This window comes from Silene latifolia, chromosome 10, assembly GCF_048544455.1.
Source record: "Silene latifolia isolate original U9 population chromosome 10, ASM4854445v1, whole genome shotgun sequence".
In the NCBI taxonomy this organism is placed as follows: domain Eukaryota; kingdom Viridiplantae; phylum Streptophyta; class Magnoliopsida; order Caryophyllales; family Caryophyllaceae; genus Silene; species Silene latifolia.
In genome coordinates, this window is record NC_133535.1 from 143,544,547 (window position 1) to 143,572,123 (window position 27,577).

Sequence of the window (27,577 nt, forward strand, 5' to 3'; positions counted from 1 at the left end):
AGTCAACATATTGACCAAGGTCAAAGACAAAAGACAGCAAGTCAACGTATCTGACAGCCTAGCCGATGCAGCCTATCGGCCTGTCACTTGGGTCCCGGCTAGGACAACTAGCCAGCCGGGACACACATCCGCGTACTCATATCCAAGACCCCTCGGTCGGCCTGCCATGGGTCCATCGGCCGAGGGTAGAACGGTCTTTCCACCTGCTAGCCACTTGGCCACTTGGCCACTACGTGACAAAAGGTGAAAGTCTATAAATACTCCTCAACCCTCATTGAGGAAGGCATCCGAAATATAACCTAAACCACTCATAATCTGGTATAAACCTCCTTATCTCTCTACAACATACTTTGCCAAGTATCACACAACTTAATCCCTTTAAGTTTACTGACTTGAGCGTCGGAGTGAGTACGCTCGGTGCCAAGCCGAGCCCTCAGTTTGTTCATTGTTTCAGGAGAAGCCGAAAGGAAGAGTCAAGCAAAGTCATCATTCAATAAGCTCACGTGGTAACAATACTGCTCCGTAATCACACCCGGAACAATTGGCGCCGTCTGTGGGGGAACTGATACTAAAAGCTAATCAAATCCCTTAAAAACACAAAACAAAACCCACCCAAAAAGCTAAGAAGATGTCAAAACAACCAGAGGTAATTGTGAGTGACGAAACCGCATTCTGCCACGGCCAGTCCGGCCATAAGACCGACGACTGTCGGCATCTGAAGAATCCCGTCGAGGATCCGATCCGAAAGGGAGTCCTCAACAAGTACGTAGCTGGGACCCCGGAAACGAGCCCCGACGGGGTGAAGAAGAAATCAATATCCCAGAGGACGGGAGTGATCCAAGTGGTTATAGGAGGAAACGAGAACGGTGGGTCAGCTAATGGGCACAAACGGCACTTAAACGAGCTTTATCAAGCCATCAACTTTGTGCCCACCACAGCGACCCCCGCTTCCATCGTCCCCGATATAACCATCGGAAGGAAAGACTACGAAGGAGTCGTAGCCCCACACAGCGACCCGCTGGTGGTCCACCTGGACATAGCCAACCACTTGGTGAAGAGGTGCCTAATCGATACAGGCGCCTACACGAACATCATGTTCAGGGAATGCTTCCTCAGTCTCGGCCTGAAGATTGAGGATCTGAGCCCCTGCACCAACCCGATGTACAGCTTCTCTGGGGCCGGCCTGGTACCCCTGGGTTCAATCAAATTGCCGGTGATGTTCGGCCAAGCCGATGCGGCAAAAAATGTTTGGTATGAGTTCGTGGTCATTGATGGTTCGTCCGCCTATAATGTTCTGATAGGCCGGATTACTTTGAGCGAGGCCGATCTTTGTAATGTCCATCCGGCCCGACATTAATGTATGTCTCGGACCGGGGGGAGGCACAAAAGCTCGTCTCAAAGGACGAGAGAGACGAAATCATCAATGTCCAAATATCTCGCCGTAGGGTGTAACATGCAATCCCTCAAAGTGGCGAAGAAATCAGAGAAGGGGAAGAGCCCATCCTTACGACGGAGGGTGATCCGATGAGCACCAACAACGCGCATGGTCGAGGGAGCCGAGACTTAGCAAGTGGAAATTGATCCAGGACGCACTTCAGTCGCTTGGTGTCGGCCTGGAACCAAAATTCGTGAGCCGATCTCCTAAACTCCGCCGAGGAAGAACAAAGACGTCTTCGCGTACTCAGCCGCCGAGATGCCAGGCGTGAGCCGAGAGGTCATCGTTCATAAGCTGAACGTGCTCTCCAACGCCGCCCGTCAAGCGTAAGATGAGGAACTCCTCGGCCGAGAAAGATGAGGCCATCAAGGCCGAGGTAGACAAGTTGTTAGAGGCAGGCTTTATCACGCCTTGTACTTACCCTGAGTGGCTAGCCAATGTTGTAATGGTGAGGAAGTCATCCGGGGCGTGGAGGATGTGTGTTGACTTTACAAATCTTAATAAAGCATGCCCCAAAGATTGCTATCCCTTGCCTCGAATAGATAGCTTAATAGACGCAACAGCAGGCTACACGATGCTGAGCCTTCTCAGGGTACCATCAGGTATTCATGGCCGAAGAAGACATGCCTAAGTGTGCATTCATCACCATACACGGCACATACATGTATAAAATGATGCCGTTCGGTTTGAAAAACGCCGGCGCAACTTACACTAGGCTGGTGGACAAAGTGTTCCAGGATCAAAAAGGGCGAAACATCGAGGCTTACGTCGACGATGCTATTGTAAAAAGCAAGTCTGACAGTGAGCACTTGGCCGACTTGACCGAAACATTTTGTTCACTAAGGAAATACAAGATGAAACTTAACCCGATGAAATGCAACTTCGGTGTCCGGGCAGGTAAGTTCCTCGGCGTACTTGTCGCGCCGGGGAATTGATGCCAATCCGAAAAAGTCCAAGCACATCTGGACTGCCGGAGCCGCGAATCGAAAAGAAGTTATGATGTTGACCGGAGGATGGCCGCTCTAGCCCGTTTCATCTCTCGGTCACCAAAAGAGCACCCCATTCTTCAAAGTGTTGAAGGGGAATAAAGACTTCACTGGGGGAGGAACAGAGCACGCTTTCAGTGCAACAAAAGCTCATCTTCAAACTCTCCCAACCCCGTCTAGGCCGATCTTTGGGGAGACGCTATATCTATACATAGCCGTTACCTCGGCCACGGTCGCGCCGTAATAGTCGAGAAGAGGACAAGCAAAGAACACCCAATCTACTTTGTCACCATACACTGCTGGCCGCCGAAAGCAATTATCCACTGATCGAAAAAGCAGCCTTTGCTGTCGTCGTTGCCGCAAGGAAACTAAAACCTTACTTCGACGCACATCCCGTGACGGTCCTAACCGACCAACCATTGGAGAAGGCATTGGAAAAATTCGAAAAATCCGGCAGGCTCATCAAATGGGCAGTAGAGTTATCCGGCTTCGGCATTCAATACAAGCCGAGGCCCTCGATAAAAGGGCAGGCACTTGCGTACTTCCCCGGCCGAGTGCACATATAAAGAAGAACCGAATCCCGGAGTATGGGAAGTATTCACCGACGGATCCTCCACGACGAACAGCTCAGGAGCCGGCGTCCTAATCATCAGCCCAAACGGAGACGAGTTTGAGTATGCCTTGAAGTTTACCTTCTCGGCCTCAAACAACGAATCCGAATACGAGGCGGTGATAACAGGAGTCGAGCTGGCTAGAGCTGCCGGAGCAGAATACATTGTGTTAAAGACAGATTCACTATTGGTGACTAACCAAATCGGAGGAGAGTATGAGGCTCGAGACGATGGGATGATAAGATACCTGGAAAGGGTGAAAGCTGATACAGCGAAACTGAAATCTTTCCAAATCCAATGCGTCCCCAGTGTCCGAGAACAACCGAGCCGACGCTCTCTCAAAACTTGCCGCTTCAAGCACCAAGAACGTCAGCCGAACCGTGCTAGTGGATATCAGGAATGCTAAAAGCATTACTGACACACTCTGCATGGTGGGCGACATAGAAGCCGAGACGACGTGGATGACTCCGATAATGAAGTACAAACTAACAAACGAGTTGCCGGAGAACCGCAGTGTGTCTCAGAAGATAAGAAGGATCGCCGCCAGGTACTTGGTGTTTGAAGGAGAGTTATACAGAAGGTCTGTAATAAGACCACTATTGAAATGTGTCGGCCCAGCCGACGCGGAGCTAATACTCACAGAGATACACGAAGGCATCTGCGGACATCACATGGAGGCAAGAACGTTAGCCCACAAAGCTCTCCGAGCCGGCTACTTCTGGCCTACCATGCTGGAGGATTCCAGAACTAAGACCAAGAAGTGTAAGAACTGTCAACTGCATGCTCCGGTGATACATGCTCCTTCCCGAGACCTACAACCGGTGCTTAGTCCCCTTCCTTTTGCACAGTGGGGGATGGATCTATTAGGGCCATTTCCAACGGCCTCCGGAGGAAGAAAATATTTGATCGTTGCTGTTGACTACTTCACCAAATGGGTCGAAGCCGTCGCAGTACCTGCCAAGACCACAACGGCCGTGAAAAAAGTGATTTGGGAAAACGTTATAACTCGATTTGGATTGCCCCAAGTCATGGTGTTTGACCACGGCCGAGAGTTTTGGAGCGACATGGTTATGAACTGGTTAGAAGAACTCGGCATCAAATTCGCATACTCCTCCGTCTGCCACCCTCAGAGCAATGGGCAGGCGGAAGCAGCCAATAAGACGATATTGAACGGATTAAAAAAGAAGGTTGAAGATCTAAAAGGAAGGTGGGTTGATGAACTACCCGGCGTCCTGTGGTCACTTCGAACCACGGAGAAAGAAGCAACGGGATACAGTCCATTCCACCTGGTCTATGGGTCTGAAGCCGTCCTGCCAATTGAAGCATCGGTACCGACATTTAGAACGCAGACCTTTGACCCAACCGAAAATGAGGAAGGCCCGAGAGCCTCCCTAGACCTGGTCGAAGAAAGCCGAGACACGGCACGGCTCAACTTGGCGGTATATCAAAACCGAATGAGAAGGGCATACAACCGTAGGGTCCACAAAAGAGACTTGAGAGTAGGAGATCTAGTCCTAAGAAAGTCAGCCGCAACCAACAAAGGAAACATCCATGGTAAAATGACGGCCAACTGGGAAGGACCCTACAAAGTGGTTGAAGAAATGAGGCCGGGCACATACCGGCTGACAGACATGGAGGGTGTTCCTCTAATGAGCCATTGGAACACGGACAATCTAAGGAAATATTTCATATAGCGGCGGAGGTGTCCAAAACCATTGTGGGCACCCCAACGCATGATTATACCTTATAAAAAGTGATCCAAGTTTTCCATCAAAATACTCGTCCCCTCCATAGTCATGCCAGAGTAGACGCCGCAAATTAAGCCGGGCAGTCACCACAGACATGTTCACAACGGTGGTTGGGATAGCAAATCTGACCGCCTCGGCTAAGACCGTGCGCGTAAGAGGAAGCGACCAACATGCCAACATGCACAAAAGCGTATATAGATACGTAGAGCAGTCGAAACACGACTTGCCGACAGCAAGTTGTTACTCGCCACAACGACCAGCTTGCTTAGGAACGTATAAGCACTGTTGAAACGCAAATCGGACGCCTCGGCCAGACCGAGAGTGAAAGAGGAAGCGATCAACACGTCTACAGATACGAACACCTCGGACGTTACCCCGAAGAATGACGGGGACACAACGGCTGATACGTAACATGTTCACAACGGTGGTTGGGATAGCAAATCTGACCGCCTCGGCTAAGACCGTGCGCGTAAGAGGAAGCGACCGACATGCCAACATGTTTAAAAAAAAAAAAAAAACGTTAAGTACAGTTGAGATACGCATTCCAGCTGCCTCGGCCAAGCCGAGGGTAAAAGCTAAAAGAAAAAAAAAGCGCTCAACTATTAACGTACGAAGATAACTCAGATAAAAATGAGATAAAGACCTCGGCCAAGCCGGAGGCAAAAGAAACAAACTCTTATTTAAATGTTTACAGATAGTACAAGAAAGAAGACGACGGCCGTCCCCACAAGGGGTAGCCTAAACTCAACCTACCAAAGTTGTACAAAAAAGAGAAAGATACAGCAAAAGGTTACAGACATGAGAGTTGAAAGCGCCAAAAGAGATGGCAGGGAGGAAAGGCTCAATAGTTGGCCCCCGAACAGCTGAATCCATCCGAGGGGCCAGGTGAGTCTGGTGACGACCGCCCGTCTCCCTATGCTTGTTGCTGCTCTCTATCAGCAGCAGCGACATCATCTTCGGTGGCCGGCCCAGAAGAAGGCTTGGCAGCTTCACGTGCCCTTGCCCTTTCAGCCTCCTCTCTGGCCTCCTTCACCTTTGCATCATGGGCCGCCCTGGCCTCAGTTTCCTGAGCAGCCTTCGCCGCCTCCGCTTTCTCCGCGGCTGCCTTCTCCGCAGCATCGGCCATCTCATCCAAAAGTCGGTCAAATTCTTGCCATGGGAAGGAGCCCTCAGGCACGAGCTTCTTGATTGCCTCCCTGGCAGCTTCTTCGGCCTGGTCCCGGTACTGGGCACACATGTTAGGGAGGACCTCAGTTTGGAGCATCTCAATGTCCTCCTCCCTTTGGGCAAGGACGGCCTTTGTGCCGTTGTGCGCCTTTACCTCAGTTGAATGTAGAGACTTCCATTCTTCCCTCTTAAGAACCGCAGCGTCGAAAGCACCCCGAAGTTTGGCTTTCTCATCCAGCAGCTTAGCGGCATCTGACTCGGCCTTAGCCCTCTCAGCCAAGAGCGCCTTCTCAGCATCCTCCCTAAGCCTCCGCTCATCGAGGAGATCCAGCTTCGCCTTCCCGGCCACCTTCTTGGCGGCGGAGAGCTCCAGCTTAAGCCGTTCAAGCTCGGGAGCGGATTGAGCCACGACCTTCTCCTGCTCTATAATATGAGCACCGGCCAGCTCGTTCCACTTCGCCAGCCTCCTGCACAACCTCGTGCCTTCCGCCACAAGCTGGGCAGGGGAAGCCTTCTGGGATTAAGTGTCAACGGTGACATTTTGATCACCAGCCTGCACAGGTTTCTTCCCCACCTGCTGTTCAGTGAGAGCGACGACCGACAAAGGCTGATCTACAAAAAATTCAGATAGAGCATCCATGTCAACAGTCATTGACACGTTAGAGAGCCTATCATTGGGAATGCCTAAAGAACCACCTAAGTCCGAGCCATGGGTTAGATCCGTACCAGTCTGGACCTTCTTAAATGAAGGGCCGGCTGAGTCCTTCTTCTCCCCTGCCTCGGCGGCGGTGGTAGCAGGCATTGGTTCTTTTCTCTTCTTCGAAGGAGGAGGACCCTTCGCAACGGTGACCTCCTCGTCCTCAACATCAATGACCACCTGCTGCTTTTGGATCACAGGGATAGAAGACTGAGCCGGAGTTGACGCCGTCGCCGCCATAGACGTCGTCTTCCGTTTACGGCCCGGCACTTTCCTGGCAACCTTCGCCTGAGCTGCCGTAACGTCCAGTTTCTTCAACTGCTGGTCCATAAGTTCGTTTGGCGCCGGTCTGCGATCACGAGTCTCGGCCTTAGGATGCCAATCAACAACTTTCCCGTCCTTGCCGAGTCCCAGCCTCTTGAGGGTATCCTCAGACAGATCCGGGCCAAAACGGTCTGCAAAGGAAACGAAGCAAGAGTTAAGAAAAAGAAGTGAAACCAAAGTACAAGAACAGAAACATAAAAAAACAAAGGTGGGCCTCACACCGACCCCACTCACCCCGTTCGAGGGCCGGTATGAGGCCGACGTGGCAGAGCAGTTCATCCTGAAGAACGATCTGCGTCGGGGGCATCCATCCCTTCAGCGTCCCATTCTTCTCGGCCTCAAACAGCCTCATCGCCCGCTTCTCATCCTCATTAAGATAGACCCTGCTGGCATCCATCTTGAGCTTACCCCGGGAGACATACTTTTCACGCTCCCCCTGATTCTCACACCGCAAGTTGACACGGTGCTCAAAGGACCGGGGCAATGGATAGTCCTCCGGAACCTCAACATACACCCACCGCCCTTTCCAGTCCTTACAAGACGTCAGCTTAGAAACGGTGACGAAGCCCGGCTCGGTCTGTATGCTATACCACCCCGAGCCGACTGCAACAGACTGTCTAAGATGGTGAAGCCGGCGGAAGAGGTTCACCGTTGGGGCCTCCTTCTTAAAAAGACAGAGCCACACAAAGCCAACAATCGTCCTGATGGCCAACGGATGCAGTTGGGCCACGGCGACGTTCATGGCTTTAATTATGGCCATAACGTATTCATTCAGAGGAAACCGAAGCCCATACTCCAGGTGTCTGATGTATACGCCAATACAGCCCTTGGGAGGGCAACAAACCGCCTGACCATCCCCAGGAATAACAATTTTGTACTCCCTGCCAAAGGAGTAATGGTGTTCAAAAAACTCAGAACCAGAGCAGCTAGCAAACTTATTTGTCCACTCTCAGCTAGGACCGATCGAGCATGCATCACCGTGATGCAAAACAAGCGGCCTCTCTACGGCAGAGGGGGTCGCCTCATCATCAGTACCCTCAGAATGGGTCCCTTCATCATCTTCATCAGAAAAATCCTCGAGATATTCCTCATCCACTTCAGGAGAAGGAGACCTAGGACCCCCGGACCTTATCGGGATGGCGGCCAGTACCTCCTCTTCATCAAGACGCGACGATTCGCCCCCCGGCGCAGAAGTACTGGGCCCAGTATTAGCAGAAGACATAATAACAACAAAAACTTGACAAATAAAAGTTGAAAAATTTGCTTGTTTACCTTGAAAAAATGTTACGCCGAGTAACGCTTTGAGAACTAAAGAGAAGTTTCTTCGAAGAAAGCTAGAGAGAAGAAAATTTTTTGAGAAGATGAATTTTTTGCGGCCAAAATCAGAGGCTAACTGCCCTATTTATAGAGCAAAGCCCACTCAATCCGACCAATCAGAGCAAAGCCCATGAAGCGTCAACCAATCAACACCGAGACACGTGTCAAGCATGCAGCCATGGAATGTCAATCGACAAACAGTTACCAAACTTCTTTAAAACGCTCCTTGACAGAATGCCAATCGACATATCTTCTTCAAACATGATCCTTGGTATCTACTTGCCAAACGGCCCGCTGATCAACCGAGCTAGGCAGCACCGGCTGGGGGCAATCAAAAGCACACGGCACTCTCAACCTCGGTCTCAGCCAGCACCATTTTCTTTTCCACATCTGATGTTCGTTACACATCCATGTGGAGGGGGGATAGTATGATACGGCCTAAGCAGAACCAAGCCGAAGAAGAAGAAGCCGATGGAGAATTTCAACATGCGCAGAATATACGCTCAACATACATCGGAGCCCATACCACGGCATAGACTACGCTGGGGGCAAATTGATGGGGCATATTCTGCACCCGCTGACCGAGTCAACATATTGACCAAGGTCAAAGACAAAAGACAGCAAGTCAACGTATCTGACAGCCTAGCCGATGCAGCCTATCGGCCTGTCACTTGGGTCCCGGCTAGGACAACTAGCCAGCCGGGACACACATCCGCGTACTCATATCCAAGACCCCTCGGTCGGCCTGCCATGGGTCCATCGGCCGAGGGTAGAACGGTCTTTCCACCTGCTAGCCACTTGGCCACTTGGCCACTACGTGACAAAAGGTGAAAGTCTATAAATACTCCTCAACCCTCATTGAGGAAGGCATCCGAAATATAACTTAAACCACTCATAATCTGGTATAAACCTCCTTATCTCTCTACAACATACTTTGCCAAGTATCACACAACTTAATCCCTTTAAGTTTACTGACTTGAGCGTCGGAGTGAGTACGCTCGGTGCCAAGCCGAGCCCTCAGTTTGTTCATTGTTTCAGGAGAAGCCGAAAGGAAGAGTCAAGCAAAGTCATCATTCAATAAGCTCACGTGGTAACAATACTGCTCCGTAATCACACCCGGAACAGAATCTAATTAAAGTTTTTCATAGTTTTTTTTAATTTATTTTCATATGACGAAATATTGGTTGAAAATGTTGTATATTTTATTTTGTTTTTTGGTAAAAAGTTAAACTTAACTTTCTTGAAATCGTACCACATAAAATTTACACCTACATCTATTTATTTAAGATCATTATACAAACCCTTTTAATTAAAAATAAAATAATTGTGAAGTTTAATAATATTTTTAAAAGTAAAGGTATGACATTTTATTTCAACCACTATTTAAGATCAATAATAATAATAGTAATTTTCATTAACATTTTTTCCTATTTGTTTTACCTTTTGAGCTCCTCACTAATGAATTATCTTATTTAATAATATTCGTAACTCAGAAATAAATGAAAAGGCAAATTAAAAGATGGGAATCAATAGTTTATAATGGCTATTAAACCTATAATAGTTTCCATTCACTAATCCTCAATTTAATAACTATTACTCACGAACTTCCAAATTACAAACTATATTTCATGGTTGAATTAAAAAATTCCAAAAAAAAAAAAAAAAGATGTAACACCAAAATTCACATCAAAACTTCTTAATTTACAATTAAAATTCCCATTTTACAATAACAAAAATGTTAGCGAATTGATTAACATTTTTTATAGTAATATAGCTCATAAAAATTATACATTTATTTATTTATTTATTTAAAATTACACAAACTTGAAAAGAAAAACAAATGAGTAGCTTAATAATATTCTTAAACGTAAAATTATGGCATTTTGTATTCAACCATTATTTAAGTTCAACCCACGATAATTTTCACATAAGTCCAATGATTTTCTTAAAGGCATCGTCGAATTTTCTCACAAGTCTCTTCTAATTCCCTATCCTAGCATAACCGTTATTCCATTTAACTCTCATACTAATTTTGCAATAATTCCTACCACCATAAAGATTATATAAAGCAACTCATTATATACAACCCTTTGAATGCTTTTGTTTTTTCCTAACTAATATTTATGTCATTTAAATTTTGTGAACACTAATTTTAGTGTACATCATTCAACTTCCAAATTAGCATTATTTAGCATGTCCTATTTAAGATCGTCTCATTTGTTTTCCTCCAAAACAATCATTTGGAGGTGGTAAAAATTTGCAGTATTTTCTTTAACTTGAATTTGGAATGACGAATTACTAATTTGTGTATTGTTTTTTTGTTATACTTTTGTTTTGTAGGCGGTACGAAAGGAAGACCTTGTGGTGAAATCGTATGGTTAGCGGCTAACTCTTGATGTCATACACACTCCACAGGTAAATTCACTTTTTTATACAACTAACAACTTCAATATTTCAATTTGGTTTTAAAGTTTTCTAATTCGTACATAATCAAATTCTAAAATTTATGAATTTTTATTAGATAATGATCAAAATTAAAGAATAGGAATATGTATCAATGATGAAATAAATTTCGATTTCATTTGATATTCACAAAAAAAATCAACTATCTAAATTGTTAATTTTCCTAGAGATAACCCGTGATTTTCACGGGTAACAAAACTAGTTGCTCTTTAAATTCATTCTTAAAATAAAAAGGACAATAAATGACTGAGATACTCAAAGATAAAATAGGAGAACAAATGACCCGGGTAGACGGAAGGAGTATGTAGCAAGACCAGCGGTCTTATGTTGACTTATGAATAGGTTTTTTTAACAAAAATGTAGCTAGGTGTCTCTGTCCGAGAATAGTCTACGCAAAAAAAGTTTGGCCATAAATGTACGGAGTACTCATTAGTCTTTAGTCTTTAGTCTTTGGTTTTCATCTTCTGAGATTTTGACACTCAATCTACATTTGACAGTATAAATAAGACTGCACATATTGTATAGGAAGGAGCACTAGAAAAATGGGGTTCAAGCTGTACTATGTAATCAGCCTAATTGCCGCCCTCCTGAGTCTGCAAACATCATTGTCTCGAGCAGCTGTCAACGGTGGCTACTGGCTTCCAGACAGCGGCCTTGAGGCGTCAGAAATCGACTCCACCCTCTTCACCCATCTCTTTTGTGCCTTCGCAGGCCTGAACACGGCCAATAACCAGCTGTCTATATCCTCAGAATGTTCCAGCTTCACCCAGACAGTCCAGAAACGATGCCCGTCTGTCAAAACCCTATTATCCATCGGAGGAGGGAACGTCCTCTCCTCTGATTTCAACAAGATGGCCAGCCAGCCTGCTTCTAGGAAAACCTTCATCACTTCCTCCATCAATGTAGCCAGGTCCAACGGCTTCCTAGGTCTTGACTTGGATTGGGAGGGCGAGAGTACCTCAACCGAGATGACAAACCTGGGAACCCTCCTCACTGAATGGCGCACTGCCATCAATGCCGAGGCTATCAACACTGGTCGCAAGCCTCTCCTCCTGACAGCAGCCCTCGCTGTCACTCCCCGTCTTTACCTCTCCAACGCCACCTTCCCTACACAGGCCATAGCAAAGACGCTTGACTGGGTGAACGTCATGGCCTATGACTTCTACGCCCCTAATAATTCCCCCTTGTTCACTCACTCCCATGCAGCCCTGCATGATCCCACTGGTGCAGCAAGTGGCAGTAGCGGCATCAGTGCCTGGATCAGCGCTGGAGTCCCACCTAAGCAGTTAGTCCTGGGGTTCCCCTTTTATGGCTACGCCTGGAAGCTTGTCAATCCCAATAACCACGGGATTTTGGCGCCAGCAAATGGTACAGATACATCGGTGGGTGCACCACCGGGGACACTGATTTACAGCCAGATTAAAGAGTTTATCCCTCAAAAGAAAGCCACGGTGGTGTTTAATTCCACATATGGTACCAACTATTGCTACTCAGGGACCACATGGATTAACTACGACGACACGCAGACCATAGCTGCTAAGGTCTCCTATGTCAAGACTAATAACTTGTTGGGCTATTTCGCCTGGCATTTAGCTCAAGATAATAACTGGGCTCTTTCCAAACAAGCTTCGCAGACATGGAGATCTTAAAACATCTTCCTTTCTTTCTGGCCTAACACACTTTTGTCATAATAATGTTGTGTATTATATTACTTCCAACGCTGCAATACTGTATCGATAATACTAATAATTCTCGTACAAGAAATAAATACTGCCCTTAGTTTGTTTACTTGCAGCTGTCCAGTCGGTGTTGTTCGCTTGGCATTCCTTTTGCAGGCACAACCAATACTGCCATGGCACATAACAAAACGATCAATTTAATGCATACTCCCTACTCTCTAGGGATTATATAATAAAGAGGTATAAGATGAGATGCATAAACCGCAAAAAAGGCACATAATTTGCCTAATAGAAAGACGTTCCAGACACAATACGTAAATTCATTTGTAAATACGGCATGTAAAACCCCTCTGTGTCACACGGTCACACCTCATGTCTTCAACTCTATACTTCTCCATAAACTTTTTAAAAGGTTAGTGTAAGCTAGACATACAAAAAAAAAAATACACCCAATGGACAACTAAAAATACAAAAACATCATCGTATCAAGATCTCTTGAATAATATTGGTAGCTGTTTAAATAAATTACCGCGAATGGGAGAGCCTTCCGAAGAACCAGAAGAGGGCTTGTGGCTTTCAGCCAGCTAGGCTTCAGCAAGTCGTACCAGTATTTGGTCCCAACGCCGTGAAGGCCATTCAGATAAATGTTACATTTCCTACTGCATGCATGCTATCCCCAACTCATTGAATGTCTTGATCTGCATTCATAAAAGTCGAGGATCATGTGGATATGGCAAACACAAAAATGCATGCATCAGCCACTGAGCCACCTACTATTCCTGGGAGGCCTTTCCTGTTTGACTTGGGCATTCACGAGAGTCTCAGTGAAAAATGCATGCAGCAGCCACAAAAAAATCCTTTACCCCATATACTAAATCCTGGTTCCGTCCATGTATATAAGACACAAGAATATGGCTATATTTGGATGCCAGACGTTGGTTTTGGCGCCAAATCAATCCCAACAGTCACGACATTTGAAACAAAGCAAAATCGAGCAAAATTACAGCCACCACGGTCAGCCGGGGATGCCACTCCAACCAAGGCTGAAGCAATCTGTCAAAAACCCCTTGAAATTTGGCTAAGTATCATCACCTTGCATCCACCAAATCCCCCGGGGTAGCCACTCCGACTGGGGTCAGAACATTTCATCAAATTGTTCAAAAATTGGATCAAAATTCAAAACCAAATAAAGGTAAAATGTTAGGACCGTGCATCGAACCATGTTTATATTGGTTCAATCCGGTCTTAGACCAAGAAATGTTTGGACTAGACCATATAGACCAAATAATATATTGCTAGTACTTTATTATTTCAAGTATTGATTAAATTTATAATCACTCTCATTCATTAGATTCTTTATATTCTTCTTTTTCATTATGTTTAACAAATTCTTTATATTTCCTATTATGGGTCTGTATGTGTGGTTAAAACAACATAAAAGTCACATCACACATGCATGTAGGGTGCTAAAAATCCGCACTAAAAGAAAATGTAAATTGTAAAAAATAACATAAATAAGAGGCACTATTAGGAAAGGTTTAATTTTTTTGAGTAGTTGGATATTGCTAAATAATATAAAACAATATAATATTATCAAAATAGAGAAAATTTGTTACTCTTTACAATTTGAAAGACTTTGTCACATAAGTTTGGTTTACTATCCTATCCGTGAACCAGATGGTTTGGTCCAAGCCAAACCACATATCACACAAACTTAAATAGATAGACAGCGGAACAAACCAAATAAAGTGTGATCCGGCTGGTTCAGATCTGCTCAGTCTGGACTAACCTTCGCTCCGGACCATGGCACAGCTAGGTACAAAGCAAAGTTGTTACCTGAGATAACGGTTTTACTTTTGATCCTACATAAACCAATTCTTTGCAAATAGCTTCATCCCAACCCTCTGTTGCATTTTTTCCGAGCATAAAAGGAAAAATCTCTAGATTTGTACTCCCTCTATCCCAGTGAATAGTTTACGTTTGGTTTATTTTGTGAGGGGAAAATAAAGCAAACGTAAACTATTGATTGGGATGGAGGGAGTAGCAGTCTTATTTTGACCTATGTATAGGCTTGTTTAACAAATTATTAGGTAGCTAAGTGACTAAAAGTCTCATTGAACAACAGAATAGTCTACACGCAAAAAAGTTTGGCCACAATTGCATAGTCTACTCTTTACTATCCAACGAGACTGTTCTCATCTTTTGAGATTTTGGCACTCAATAATGACTATATACTCCCTATATAAATAAGACTGCACATATTGTATAGAAAGGAGCACTAAAAAAATGGGATTCAAGCAGTACCATGTAATCAGCCTGATTGCTGCCCTCCTGAGTCTGCAAACATCATTGTCCCGAGCAGCCGTCAACGGTGGCTACTGGATTCCACAGAGTGGCATTGAGGCGTCAGACATTGACTCCACCCTCTTCACCCATCTGTTCTGTGCCTTTGCCGATCTGAACACGGCAACCAACCAACTGTCCATATCCGCGGAATGTTCCAGCTTCACTCAGACAGTTCAGCAACAAAACCCCTCCGTCAAGACTCTTCTATCCATTGGAGGAGGTTCTGTTCCGTCCTCTAATTTCAATAACATGGCCAGCCAGCCTGCTTCCAGGCAAACCTTCATCACTTCGTCCATCAACCTCGCCAGGTCCAACGGCTTCCTGGGTCTCGACCTGGACTGGGAGCACGAGAGCACCTCAGCTGAGATGACAAACCTGGGCACCCTCCTCACTGAATGGCGCACTGCCATCAATGCCGAGGCTGCGAACACTGGTCACCAGCCTCTGCTCTTGACTGCAGCACTCGCTGTCACCCCCCATGTTGACCCCTCCACCTCCTTCCCTACACAGGCGATAGCAAATGCGCTTGACTGGGTGAACGTCATGGCCTATGATTTCCACGACCCCAACAATTCCGCCTCGCTCACTCACTCCCATGCAAACCTGCATGATCCCACTGGCGCGATAAGTGGCAGCAGCGGCATCAGTGCCTGGATCAGCGCGGGAGTCCCATCTAAGCAGCTGGTCCTAGGGTTCCCCTTTTACGGCTACGCTTGGAAGCTGCAAGATCCCAATAACCATGGGCTTTTGGCGCCAGCGAGTGGTGTAGATATGTCGGTGGGTGGAGGGACGCCGAAGTACAACCAGATTGAGCCGTTCATCACCCAAGCACAAGCCACGGTGGTGTTTAATTCCACATATGGTACCAACTATTGCTACTCAGGGACCACATGGATTAACTACGACGACACACAGACCATAGCTGCTAAGGTCTCCTACGCCAAGACTAATAACTTGTTGGGCTATTTCGCCTGGCATTTAGCCCAAGACAATAACTGGGCTCTTTCCAAACAAGCTTCGCAGACATGGGGATCTTAAATCATCTTCCTTTCTTTCTGGCCTAACACACTTTTGTCATAAATCATAATAATGTTGTGTACTATACTACTTCCAATGCTGCAATACTGCATCAATACTAGTATACTACTATGAAATACCCGTATAAGAAATAAATACTGCCCTTAGTTTGTTTACTTGCAGCTGTTCAGTTGATGTTCGCTTGGCATTCCTTTTGCAGGCACAAACTAATACTAATTACTAAGCCATGGCACATAACAAAACAATTAATTTAATGCGTACTTCCTTCGCTCTAGTCAGTAGTTATCTATTGCCTTTTTTCCCTGTGACCGAGGAGAAATTCAAGCATAGATACTAATGGCTAGGAAAGGCGCAAGGACTGTATAATATCAAGGTAAAAGTGATTCAAAGGTGCAACAGACAACGGTCGTCTACAATAGCTTCGATAATAATCGGTTTTATGGGAATTAATAATTTGGTATTCTACTGTCAATTGCATAGCAGCAGAGCTACTTTTATATTCTCTTTGGGGATTATATAGAGAGTACAAAGATTAGATGTATAAACCGGTAATGAAAAAAAAAAGGCACATAATTTGCCTAATAAAAAAAAAGTTCCATACGCAATACGCTAATTCATTTGTAAATACAGCATGTAAAACCTCTTTGTGTCACACTTAAAGTCTTCTTACTCTATACTTTACTGTAAGCTGTAAAAGGTTAGTATTAGCTAGAAATACCAAAAAAAAAAAAAAAAAAAACCCAATGAACAACTAACAATACAAATATATCGTCCTATCAAGATTCTTGAAAATTTTGGGTAGCTGCCTAAATACAATTACCAAAAATGGGAGTACTTCTTAACACGGACAAAAAAAAGATGGGTATTTCTTCGTGTTTAGTCTTCTAAAAAGTGCAGGCTTACATTTAGTCTTCCTGTTTTACGGAGGACTTTTTAACATGAACAAAATAAACGTCTAGAACTCTTAATATGACCTTCATGTTGACTAACTTCTTAATAACCCAAGCGTTATTAATTTCTTGAAATGTACTTGGCCGATTTTAAATTTAATAGAAGTGAAAATATTCCAACTACTAATCACATCACTTTCTAATTCTTGAACTCCTACTAATCTACTAAAAAAAACCATATTTCTTATTTGAAACCGTCAACTCTCACAACAGATTAAAATGGAAGTTTATGAGGTTTTAAGTTAAGACGGCTTAAGAAACACCTACTAAAAAAAAGAATATATGGGATGTGGCGTACTGGCGTTGTGAACTAAAGTGGCAAAATTATCAAGTAGATACGTAGCAGTCATATTTTGACCATTGTGTAGGCTAGCTTTTAAAAAGTAGGTAGCTAGGTCCTTCAAGTTAGGGACAGAATAGTCAAAGTTTAAAAGGTTGGACATAACAACTAAGTTATCCAATCCAGCACTCACTCATTATTAGTCTTTATCATCCAACGCACACTCAATCTAGATAGAGCGCGGCTAGAGTTGACAAATCTGATCCGATCAATGCTGTAAACTCCCTATATAAACAGCACTGCACAGATGGAAGGAGTACTTAAGAAAAATGGAGTTGAAACAGTACCATGTTCTGAGCCTTATTGCTGCCCTCCTGAGCCTGCAAACATCATTTTCTCGAGCAGCTGTCAAGGGCGGCTACTGGTTTCCAGACAGTGGCATTGATGCGTCAGACATCGACTCTACCCTCTTTACCCATCTCTTCTGTGCCTTTGCCGACCTGAACACGGCCACAAACCAGCTGTCCATATCCTCGGAATGTTCCAGTTTCACCCAGACAGTCAAGCAACGAAGCGCCTCTCTCAAAACCCTGCTATCCATCGGAGGAGGGAATGCCCCTTCCTCCGATTTCAACAAGATGGCCAGCCAGCCAGCCTGCTTCCAGGAAAACCTTCATCACATCCTCCATCAACCTCGCTAGGTCCAACGGCTTCCTGGGTCTCGACCTGGACTGGGAGCAGCAGACCACCTCCACTGAGATGACCAACCTGGGCACCCTCGTTACTGAATGGCGCACTGCCATTAATGCCGAGGCTGCAAACACTGGTCGTCAGCCTCTGCTCCTGACCGCAGCCCTTGCTTGGAGCCCCCGTGTTAACCCCTCTGCCTCCTATCCTGCACAGGCGATAGCCAAGTCGCTTGATTGGGTGAATGTCATGGCCTATGACTTCTACGACCCCAACAGGTCCCCTTCACTCACCCGATCCCACGCCGCTCTGCGTGACCCCAGTGGCGGGGCCAGTGGAAGCAGCGGTATCAGTGCCTGGATCAGCGCTGGCGTCCCACCTAAGCAGCTGGTCCTGGGGTTCCCCTACTACGGCTACGCCTGGAAGCTGGTAAATCCCAATAACCATGGGATTTTGTCGCCAGCAAACGGTATTGATATGTCGGTGGGTGTTCCCGATGGGGGGATACCGGACTACAACCAGATTGAGGAGTTCATCAGCCAAAAGCGAGCTACGGTAGTGTTCAACTCCAGTTATGGGACCAACTATTGCTACTCAGGGACCACATGGATCAACTATGACGACACTCAGACCATAGCTGCTAAAGTCTCCTATGCCAAGACCAATAACTTGCTGGGATATTTTGCCTGGAGTTTAGCCCAAGATCATAACTGGGCTCTTTCCAAACAAGCATTGCAGACATGGGGACCTTGAACCAAATTCTTCCTAACATCCCTTTTCATTATAATAATAATAATAATAATAATAATAATAATAATATTAATGATAAAATAATGCTGTGTACTAGAGTACTTCCAACACTGCAATACTAAATCAATACTACAGCGGAATGAAATACAGGAAAAAAGTATTGTTCTTTAATTTACCTGGCTAATTACTTGCAGCCGCCCAGCTAATGTTGTTTGCTTAACATTCGTCGCCATTGGTAACTTGCTCTCTTGTTATTGTCAACTGCGTCGCAAGAGCTGCTTTTTTACCTCTACAGAGATCATAAGAGTACAAGATCAGCTGCATAAACTGGCATTACAAGAATGCTCGTGATTTGGCTTATAAAAAAAAATACATTCCGTTGCAATACGCTGATTCATTTGCATATATTGCAGTAACATTGATATCTCAGTGTCACCCTACAAGTCTTCAACTCTATACTTCATTATAAACTATAAAAGGTTAGTGTGAACTAGAAATACAAAAAGAATACAGCCAAAGAACAACTCAAAATAAATAAAAAACATTTTCGTATCAAGGTCTTCTGAAAAAATTAGGTGGCTGTCTAAATAAAGCTTATCGGCCTATTGGAGAGCCTTCCAAAGAACCAGTAGAGGCCTCGTAGCTTTCAGGCACTTGGCTTCAGCAAGTGATACAAAGTATGAGTCCGCGTCGGTGAAAGGCCTTCAGATAAATGTTACCTTTATGATTTACATTACATATTTGAAAAAGCGTCACTGGCAGCAAGGAAAATGAAGCAATATAACTCTGACTGCATGCATGCTATCCCCAACTCATTGAATGTCTTGATCTGCTTTCATAAAGGTCAAGGAGCATGTGGACGTGGCAAACAAAAAATGCTTGCCTCAGCTGCTGAGCCACCTCCTTTTCCTGGGAGGCCTTTCCTGTTTGACTTGGGCATTTGCGGGAGTCTCAGGTACAGGCTCGTTTTCCGTCTTCTTGACTGCCGGTGTATCCTTCTCACTTGGCAGTTCCTGTTTAAAGCGCTCTTTACGCCTCTTTAATTTTTCAACCATGTCAGCACACCTACTGTTAGTTGCCCTTGCATCTTCATCTTTCACCTCTAAGCCGCCTCCACTTCCATCGACTGCACCCAACGAGTCCTCAACATTCTTTGCACGTTCATCACCAACTACACTAGTGGATCCAGAAACACTTCTATTCCTGCTCGTCTCCTTAATCTTGAGAGATGATGACTTCGAGTTCACATCAAGATCCCTGTCTTTATGACTTGTCCATCTTTCTAGCTTAGACCGTCCTCTTTTTGAATCCTGCTGCTTGTCATTGCACAAAACACCTTCTTTAGAAAGATTATCCAACGGTGTACCATGCTCAGCCACAACGTTTTCAGTCAAACCTTTCACCACAGCCTAGCAAATTGGAAACCATTGCTAGACAATAAAGCAGACTTCACACAGAATTTTAAACACTTGCTAAGAGAAGAATTTCTCAAGGTAAAAGACTAATGGCTTCAAGAATCCCAGGTAAAAGCCACAAATATAACAAACAGAGATATAGTAGTAGTACATTCTATGATTATTTATGACATCCTCTAGACATGGCACTTGATCTGATTCCACAATTTAGTCCTCACACAAGAGCTCTGAACTTGAATAGACAGTTTCACTAAAATGATGTTACAGAAACAAATAGCCCAATAATTAATAAGTGCAACTTTGACAAGATGTGTACAAAGAACAGCAGAGGTATTCTGGAACGACTCATCCAGATGAAGAATGTGGCCTAGGTAACTCCACTTCCCCATTCAATGGAAATGAAAGTCGACAAAATGTGATTTTGGTCATTAAGCAACATCAATTTTCATGTTGATTTTAGAAGCCCAAATAAATAAATTTTAAGCCAAATCAGAAAAGAAAAATTAGATTAAACGCAGACACTACTATTCCTAACTTGAACAAAAAACACTAGAATAGGGACCAATGATGAGATATTTGACATAGAACATACCGTATCATTTGCAAAATCTTCTTCTTTGTGTCTCTTGGATAGCCCTGATATGCTATGGGCTTCAAAATCTCTAGTCTTTTTATAGTTATCTTTGAGTATTTTGTCATTAAACTTCCGGTTTTCTGAAGTATCAACAGCACGATCTTTCCGAGCAGCAGATTCTTCCTGCCTAGGTCTTCTGCCTTCAATTACTGTTTGATTTCCACGAGCAAAGACATCCTGAGTTCCTCGATGCTGCAAACTGATTTCGTCTCCAACTCGCTCCCTCCTCTTTAGTTGTTCACCATGCCTTACTGCATCTTTATCATGGCTCTTGTACTCTTCTCTTCCATGAGAATCGCCAACCCATATTTTTTCTTCTGCGGCCCTACTGCCCCTAATAGGGCCATGCCCCTCTTCTCTGTCTCTTCTCGATAAATTTTCCTCGTAACATTGTTTAGTTCGATACCATTCATCTCTGTCCCATTCTTGTTCAGCTCTTTCCCTCTGCACCCAATTTTCATCCTTTGGCCTAACAGTGTGATGATTATCATAGGTGTCCCTAACCCTTGGATGATCATCTCGTTTCTGTTGATTTAGGAAACCCTCTCTATCTCGCTTTCCACGACTATTAGTGCTCTCTCTAAAACCCAGTGACCTGTCTTGCTTATCAACATGGTTCCTCATATAATCATCACTCTTCCTTCTGTCGCCATAATGGACATCCAACATTTCATGACGGCCCTTTGAAATATAATTTTTTTCCCTGTAATTTAGCCCTGCATCTTTCTCGTGATAACTTTTACCATTTTCCAATAAAATTTGTGACTGAAAATACTCATCTTTGTCACTTCTTTCGGTTTCTCTGACCTTTCTCCGGTGCCTAGATACCATTTCGTCACCACGGTGCTGCTTTTTAGCATCTTCAGCCCCAACTCTCCGTCCATGAGGATCTTCATCTTGCCTTTGCCAGCTGGCTTCAGAGTTTTCTCTCACTCTTCTCCGATCTCGTCCCTCTGGTTTTACATGGAGACGATTGACTGTATGAGGATCCCACTTTTTGTGGCAATAGTAGTCCTCCCCTTTCATAGAAACATAATTACTGTCTATATCCAATCTATCATCAAAATCTTTTCTTCGCGAACCATGTCCAACTTCACCATGATGCCGCTTGACATCACCCGCGCACGTGGAACGGCTATTTTGTACTACTTCCTCATCAATGCTCTCGTCCCACTTTTGATTATCTCTGCTGTTCCCTGTTACCTTACTGGTGTCACTGCTGGAGACTTTCAAATCCTCTTCATCATCATGTTTAATTGCTAATGGCTCAACCCGACAACTCAGTTTTTCTTGTTTTGTAGAGTGAATTCTATGCTTGTTTTTTGACGTATCAATATAGGCAATCACGTCACTATCTCCGTTTTCTTTTCCAGGCTTCTGATCAGCTGCAAAATCATCATCTGCCATTGACTTCCCTTCCACACTTGCCTCTACAGCATCTTCCATCCGAGTAAGAGAAAATGACTCAGGACTATGTTTTTGTTCCATGCTCTCAGAGGAATCTTCCCTTTGCTGACCCAAGGATCTTCCAACATGTGTACTCTCACCGGAAGACATACGAGGGGATTGCGCAGGAATGGCATCCTTTGTCCACCTAAAGAGAGAAATTTCAGAGGCTACAAAAGATAACCATACAATTCTATCTATTCCAAGGATACAAAAAAATCTTGAATATAGGTTTCAATTAATTGAAATCGAATATTAGGCGATAATCGGAACATCACTTTCTAGCAACACTCTCGAATCTCGATTAACCTCCGACAAAAACTTTTCTGTAGACAGGACATTCATCTATGCCTGTTCCAACTTAATCGTGTTATATGTTAGATACATCAAATAAGTTCTCTGTGAAACCTCATGACCGGAGAAACTATGAATTATTTCACCAACATTTAATTGGCTACTTACTTAACCTCAAGTACCCATTGTCAATGGACATCAATAAAAACACTTGGAGAGTTCCATATCTCCAATAGAGCTAAAGACTCATTACTTCGTGGTTCTGGATTATGATGGAATAAATCAATATGGCTCTCTAAAGTGGTTTCAGTTCTCGACGTAACTTTCATCTTAGGTCATTCGGAAACAACCTATTGCTAACAAAAGGGTAAGGTTGCGAACATCCGACTCCCCTGCAATTTGCGGGAGCCATCGAGTCATTAGGATAATGATGTTGTTGTAGTAGTCGTGTAGGTTTGGGAACATAGAGTTCCCTTTTTTGGATTTGTAATTATTTTGATAGAATAAAACTATATAACTACAAAATTAGAACATCATGATTTAAGTAAAACGGTTAGTCAATCTTTCCAATAAACATGTGTGTAGATTTCTCAATATAGCTCAATCGAAACAAAAAGAGATTATGATTACTATATGAACATATTTATGTCCACTATATGAAAACAAATTTTTAGTTGTCATCTTAGTGGCAACAAGAAAAGAAATTACTACATATGGGCATATATCTAACGTAAAAAAATTCAATGGCCCATTTAGTCAATCTAACGTCAGGTTTCAAGAAGAACATTTTCAATGGCGATTAAGTCAGAAATAAGCTTCAATTAATACAACTACCATCTTGTATTACAGTCGACTATATAAAATGTCACATTAAAGATCAAACCATCTCTCTGCCATAATGGGGGAACCAAGAAAATATCCATTGACAGGCAAGAAACAGCATAATGTGCATAACATCGTTTGCTATGGAGTATGAGATTTAAGACTGCTAATAAAAATCCAAAACAAACCTTAGAGATTAATAAATGACGCAGAGAAAGATGATTGTAATCCAATTGATATACCTATCCTCACACGGTGACCCAACATTCTCAATAGAATCAAGATCTTTTGAGCTAGAATGATGATCACTTGATGCTCTTTCAGGTGGCGATCTTTCTCTTTCTTTGTTGTGCACGTCACCATGAGGTGAACCCATCACGGGTGACCTTTTCTTAGCAAATTCTTCTGTCATAACACCACGTCCTTGTGGATATCCATCACAGTGTTCGTCGCCACCTACCGGACCATTTTTATCAACACCATCCACCTCCTCATCCCCTCTATAAAAATCATCATTTGAAATAGCTGTGTCACCATTATCATCAGAATCCTGCAAGACAATCTGTTCACCAAGTAACCATAATCAACACTGAACTTACAGCTAATTATAAAGGCAAGGAAAAAAAAAAGACAGCTGAGTGTAATTGCCTCAATAACTGCATCTGAATCACGATTTCGTGGCGGTCGTGCATCAACAGAGGGAATACGCTCTCCAAATCCGGTTTCTACTTGTATGGCTCGGCCGGCGGGCTAAAGAAGAAAATGTATATAACAATTAGATCTTACAAAGGGCAACAGAATGAAAAAAAAAAAAAAAAAAAGAAAAAGAGGGGACCTACAAACGTTGGCCGAGCTCGGGCAGCTGCTTTAGCTGGGTCACCCAGACCACATTCTACTTTATTAATTTCCGCATTATCAGCCGACGAATCATTCATAGCAGTAGCAGCTGCCAGTTCCGGGGGCAAATCAGGATCATACTCCTGAAATCAAAGTAGAAGATAACATAAGCTTATCTAAAATATTCAGATACAAGCAAATTCCTGTTTAAGAAATAGAAACCTGCTCAGTACGACCACTCTCGTAAACACGAATTTTGCTTTGCATAGTAGACTCCAACCGCAGTTGCTCCTGAAAAAAAATAAAAAAGCTTATTCACATTGATAATACATCACATCACATCATTGTTTTGTTGCTTCATATATTTTAGCCTCTTGGATTGCTGTCATATTACTTCCTAGTCCTATAACCCCTCTCTTCACACAAGAAATCCAAGAAAGGAGAGGGGTCAATATAATGGGAAGTATTACGGCCATCTTACCAGCTGTTTGCAGTAATCCTTCCAGCTCTCTGCGTTTAAATTGAAATTGAAATAGTTGGATACATCTGCACCAGGATATTTCCACGGTTTTTCCTCGAAGATATCAATATCAACATCAAAAATAGACCTGTGGATTTATTGAAATGGCAATGAGTGTTGTAATTAAAAAAGGGGGGGGGGGTTAATTAAGTATCTTGTTTTCCAGTTCCTGAAGGCCATAACATAATTGATAATAAATGGGGTACTGAATGTCGTAAAATGGTCACAAATAAAATAAAAAACGATTTACCAATATTAATGATCACAATCAACCGCTATCACTATGAAATTGGTATTAAATAACAAAGGGTTACCGTCAACATTAAAAAGGTTAACACAAATACATTCGGGAACACAAAAAAATATTGGTCCACCTCAATATACCCCCCCAAATTTATCGTAGGCAAATATAGTTTCAACCGGGGAGAGTAGCAAATTAGCCCCATATGTTTGTTAGTATGTGCAACTTACCCCGTTAAGTTTCAATATGTGCAAATTAGTCCCATATGTTTTAATCAATGTGCAAATAGATCCAATAAACTCAATTACAATGTTCCGACAACCTTTCACTGGAAAACTATCCAAATCTATAGCTGGAAAAGTTATTAAAATCAAATTATAGATAAATATAGATGGGTTATACAAAGCAACCTCATTAATTCAATCCAATAATGCAATGGACCTTTGCCAATCGGTTTCACGGGATAAAAGTCAGACCATGAAACTCTGTAAGAAGACAAAAGGGCATAAAATTCTTGGTCAGTTGTTGTTTGTGAAATTGATTTGACCATGTCATCCTTGTCAATACTATGGTCGAAGAATAATGGGTTTCTATGGGGGATGGTTTCTTCGGTAAGATGATGGTGTTGAAGTGGTATTTTTCGAAGATGATTTGTTGATCCATAGTTTTTTTTTTGATGAAGCTGAGATTTTGGTGAATGTGCGAAGAGTATTGAATTGGTGTTTGAAGACTTTAGAAGGGATGATGATTGTTTGAAGATGATAATTTGATTTTAATAACTTTCCCGGCAATAGATTTGGTAGTTTTCCGGTGAGAGGTTGTCGAAATATTGTAATTGAGTCTAATTGGATCTATTTGCACATTGATTAGAACATATGGGACTAATTTGCACATATTGAAACTTAAGGGGGTAATTTGCACATACTAACAAACATAATGGGGGCTAATTTGCTACTTTCCCCCAGTTTCAACCAGTGTAAAGTTTTAGCCACTATCTACACTTGAAATTCACCAACAAAACATTGTCACATTCCGTCTCTCAGCTTGCATATACATGCTGTATACAACGACATCAACATCAACATTACCCCATGCCTCAATGGCTCCCGCAAATTGTGGGGTACGTAGCCCTACCCTTGTGTAAGCAACACAAAGAGGTTGTTTCCAAATGACCCAAAATGAAAGTCGCCAATTGTTTGCAAAGTGTCAAATGTAGTTTGGTCCTTGCCATGGTTTAAAATCTTGACCGAGTAACATTAAACTCCCAATTATTGAAGCATATTCAATTTGCTTAAGCCCATACAAAAACTCTCTGAATACATAAACCCAAGTAAAATCCACAAATGAGAAACATTGACTCACTTGTGGGACGGAAGAGTGAAGTCCAACCCACGGGCAGGCGCATTTGAACCCCAAAATGGTGAAGTAAATCCCTTATGCATAGGAGGACCTTTCAAGCCAGGAGGCGGCCTCAAATCACCCCGACCACGACCAGCCATATTGGGAATTGTCATTTGAGCAGGAGGACCTGCTGCACCAGCAGGTAATGGTGCTGCACCAGGTCTAACATACTGCAGACAAAACGAAACAGCTAAATTCTAAAACCTACTATATCAGTTCTCAAGTTGTCATCTTATTCTCATTAACTAATCAACTCGACATTTAAATATCACATTAATACAGAAAAAGAAGAAACCTTGAACTGAGAATGAAAGGAATGGTAGGGAGTAAAATTGGGACGAGGGGGGTTAGAAGGTTTAGCAGCAGCAGGGTCAGCTGGCACGGCATCATCAGCCCAATTAGGGTCATCAGTAGCAGCAGCAGGGTCAGCAACAGCGGAATCGTCTTCGGGATTAGTGAAAAAGGGATCATTGCTGTCCTCGTGAGGGAAAATGTCGGCATTGAGGGGTTCACTGTCATTCAAAACAATCTGTAAATCGTCATCGCTGTCGCTGTCGTCGCTACTGCACTCACTCCTGGTATTAACTACTGTACCCATAGCCACCTCCACCTCCATCTCAATCCCAGGGATTGAGATAGGGATGTGTTCTTCATCATTAGGTTTTATTTCTTCTTCTTCTTGTATTTCGACTAAATTGGAATTGGAATTGGAATTGGAATTGGGGGAAATATGATCAACCGGAGGCGCGGCGGAGGAAGGAAAGGTGGAGATGACATCAGTGTAAAGATCTCCGAATTCATCTTCATCATCCTCCATTAAAATTGATAGTAGAATTTAACCTAATTAAGTTTGATACAATACCAATTTCTGCTCTTTAACCTAATTAAGCTCGCAATTGGAATGAATTCCATCAATGGCTTTGTCACTTGCAGTTTCAACTTCATTTCCCAAACATTTTCTTTTAGCGTTTTTTTTTTTTTTGACTGAAACGGAGTTTAATTGAAATAAATTGGTTTATGGGAAAGAACCGAATCAATTGAGAGTAGCGGAAAGAATCAACTAACAGTTAATTTGGGTAGAGATTAACTGAAATATGTTGAGTTAAACTAAATTGAGCCGAGTAATAAATTGAACTAAAGCGAGCTGAAATTAAGCTGGAAGGAAGTTACCACAAATCAATTACTTTCATTTTTAAGTGCGATTAATTGATGAACTATGCGGAGTTAAACTGAACTAAAGTGAGCTGAAATTAAGCTGGAAAGAACAGGGGTTACGAAGTATAAAATTTGTTTCATTACAACATAATTACGCAAATTAACTATTTTCATTTTTAACGTGGGGTTATGTGCTATATGGGTTACCATTTTTGTAACAATGTATTTCTAAAACGAATGAAATCATATTATTATTAATAATGAAAACTTTGTTGTATACATAGATTATTTTGTTTTCCATGTTACAAACTCTATACTTTAATCTCTTCCGTGA

The 27,577-nt window shown here is 43.2% G+C and overlaps 3 protein-coding genes and 1 pseudogene across 5 annotated transcripts; 3 read left to right on the forward strand and 1 right to left on the reverse strand.

Annotated features, from left to right (window-relative positions):
* Nucleotides 1–11,052: 11,052 nt before the first annotated feature.
* On the reverse strand, nucleotides 11,053–27,080 carry LOC141606126 (FIP1[V]-like protein). 3 transcript variants are annotated; one of them, XM_074425144.1, is made up of 12 exons: nucleotides 26,384–27,060; nucleotides 26,050–26,258; nucleotides 24,408–24,534; nucleotides 24,149–24,217; nucleotides 23,929–24,069; nucleotides 23,738–23,839; nucleotides 23,332–23,651; nucleotides 20,486–22,121; nucleotides 18,655–19,887; nucleotides 17,389–18,502; nucleotides 14,732–15,828; nucleotides 11,053–12,151 (listed from the first exon to the last, which is right to left on the reverse strand). In XM_074425144.1, exons 1-9 carry the CDS (start codon nucleotides 26,903–26,905, stop codon nucleotides 19,363–19,365), a joined length of 3,651 nt encoding a protein of 1,216 aa, XP_074281245.1. In that variant the 5' UTR covers nucleotides 26,906–27,060; the 3' UTR covers nucleotides 11,053–12,151; nucleotides 14,732–15,828; nucleotides 17,389–18,502; nucleotides 18,655–19,362. The 3 variants fall into 3 exon arrangements, with proteins under 3 accessions (XP_074281245.1, XP_074281246.1, XP_074281247.1); XM_074425145.1 differs by lacking the exons at nucleotides 11,053–12,151; nucleotides 14,732–15,828; nucleotides 17,389–18,502 and having other exon boundaries at nucleotides 18,858–19,791; nucleotides 26,384–27,080; XM_074425146.1 differs by lacking the exons at nucleotides 11,053–12,151; nucleotides 14,732–15,828; nucleotides 17,389–18,502 and having other exon boundaries at nucleotides 18,858–19,788.
* LOC141606129 (class V chitinase-like) lies at nucleotides 11,291–12,536 on the forward strand. The gene has a single exon (XM_074425147.1). The coding sequence runs from the start codon at nucleotides 11,291–11,293 to the stop codon at nucleotides 12,395–12,397; it is 1,107 nt and encodes a 368-aa protein (XP_074281248.1). The 3' UTR covers nucleotides 12,398–12,536.
* LOC141606130 (class V chitinase-like) lies at nucleotides 14,028–15,964 on the forward strand. The gene has a single exon (XM_074425148.1). The coding sequence runs from the start codon at nucleotides 14,714–14,716 to the stop codon at nucleotides 15,809–15,811; it is 1,098 nt and encodes a 365-aa protein (XP_074281249.1). The 5' UTR covers nucleotides 14,028–14,713; the 3' UTR covers nucleotides 15,812–15,964.
* On the forward strand, nucleotides 16,156–18,481 carry LOC141606127 (class V chitinase-like; annotated as a pseudogene).
* Nucleotides 27,081–27,577: the final 497 nt, after the last annotated feature.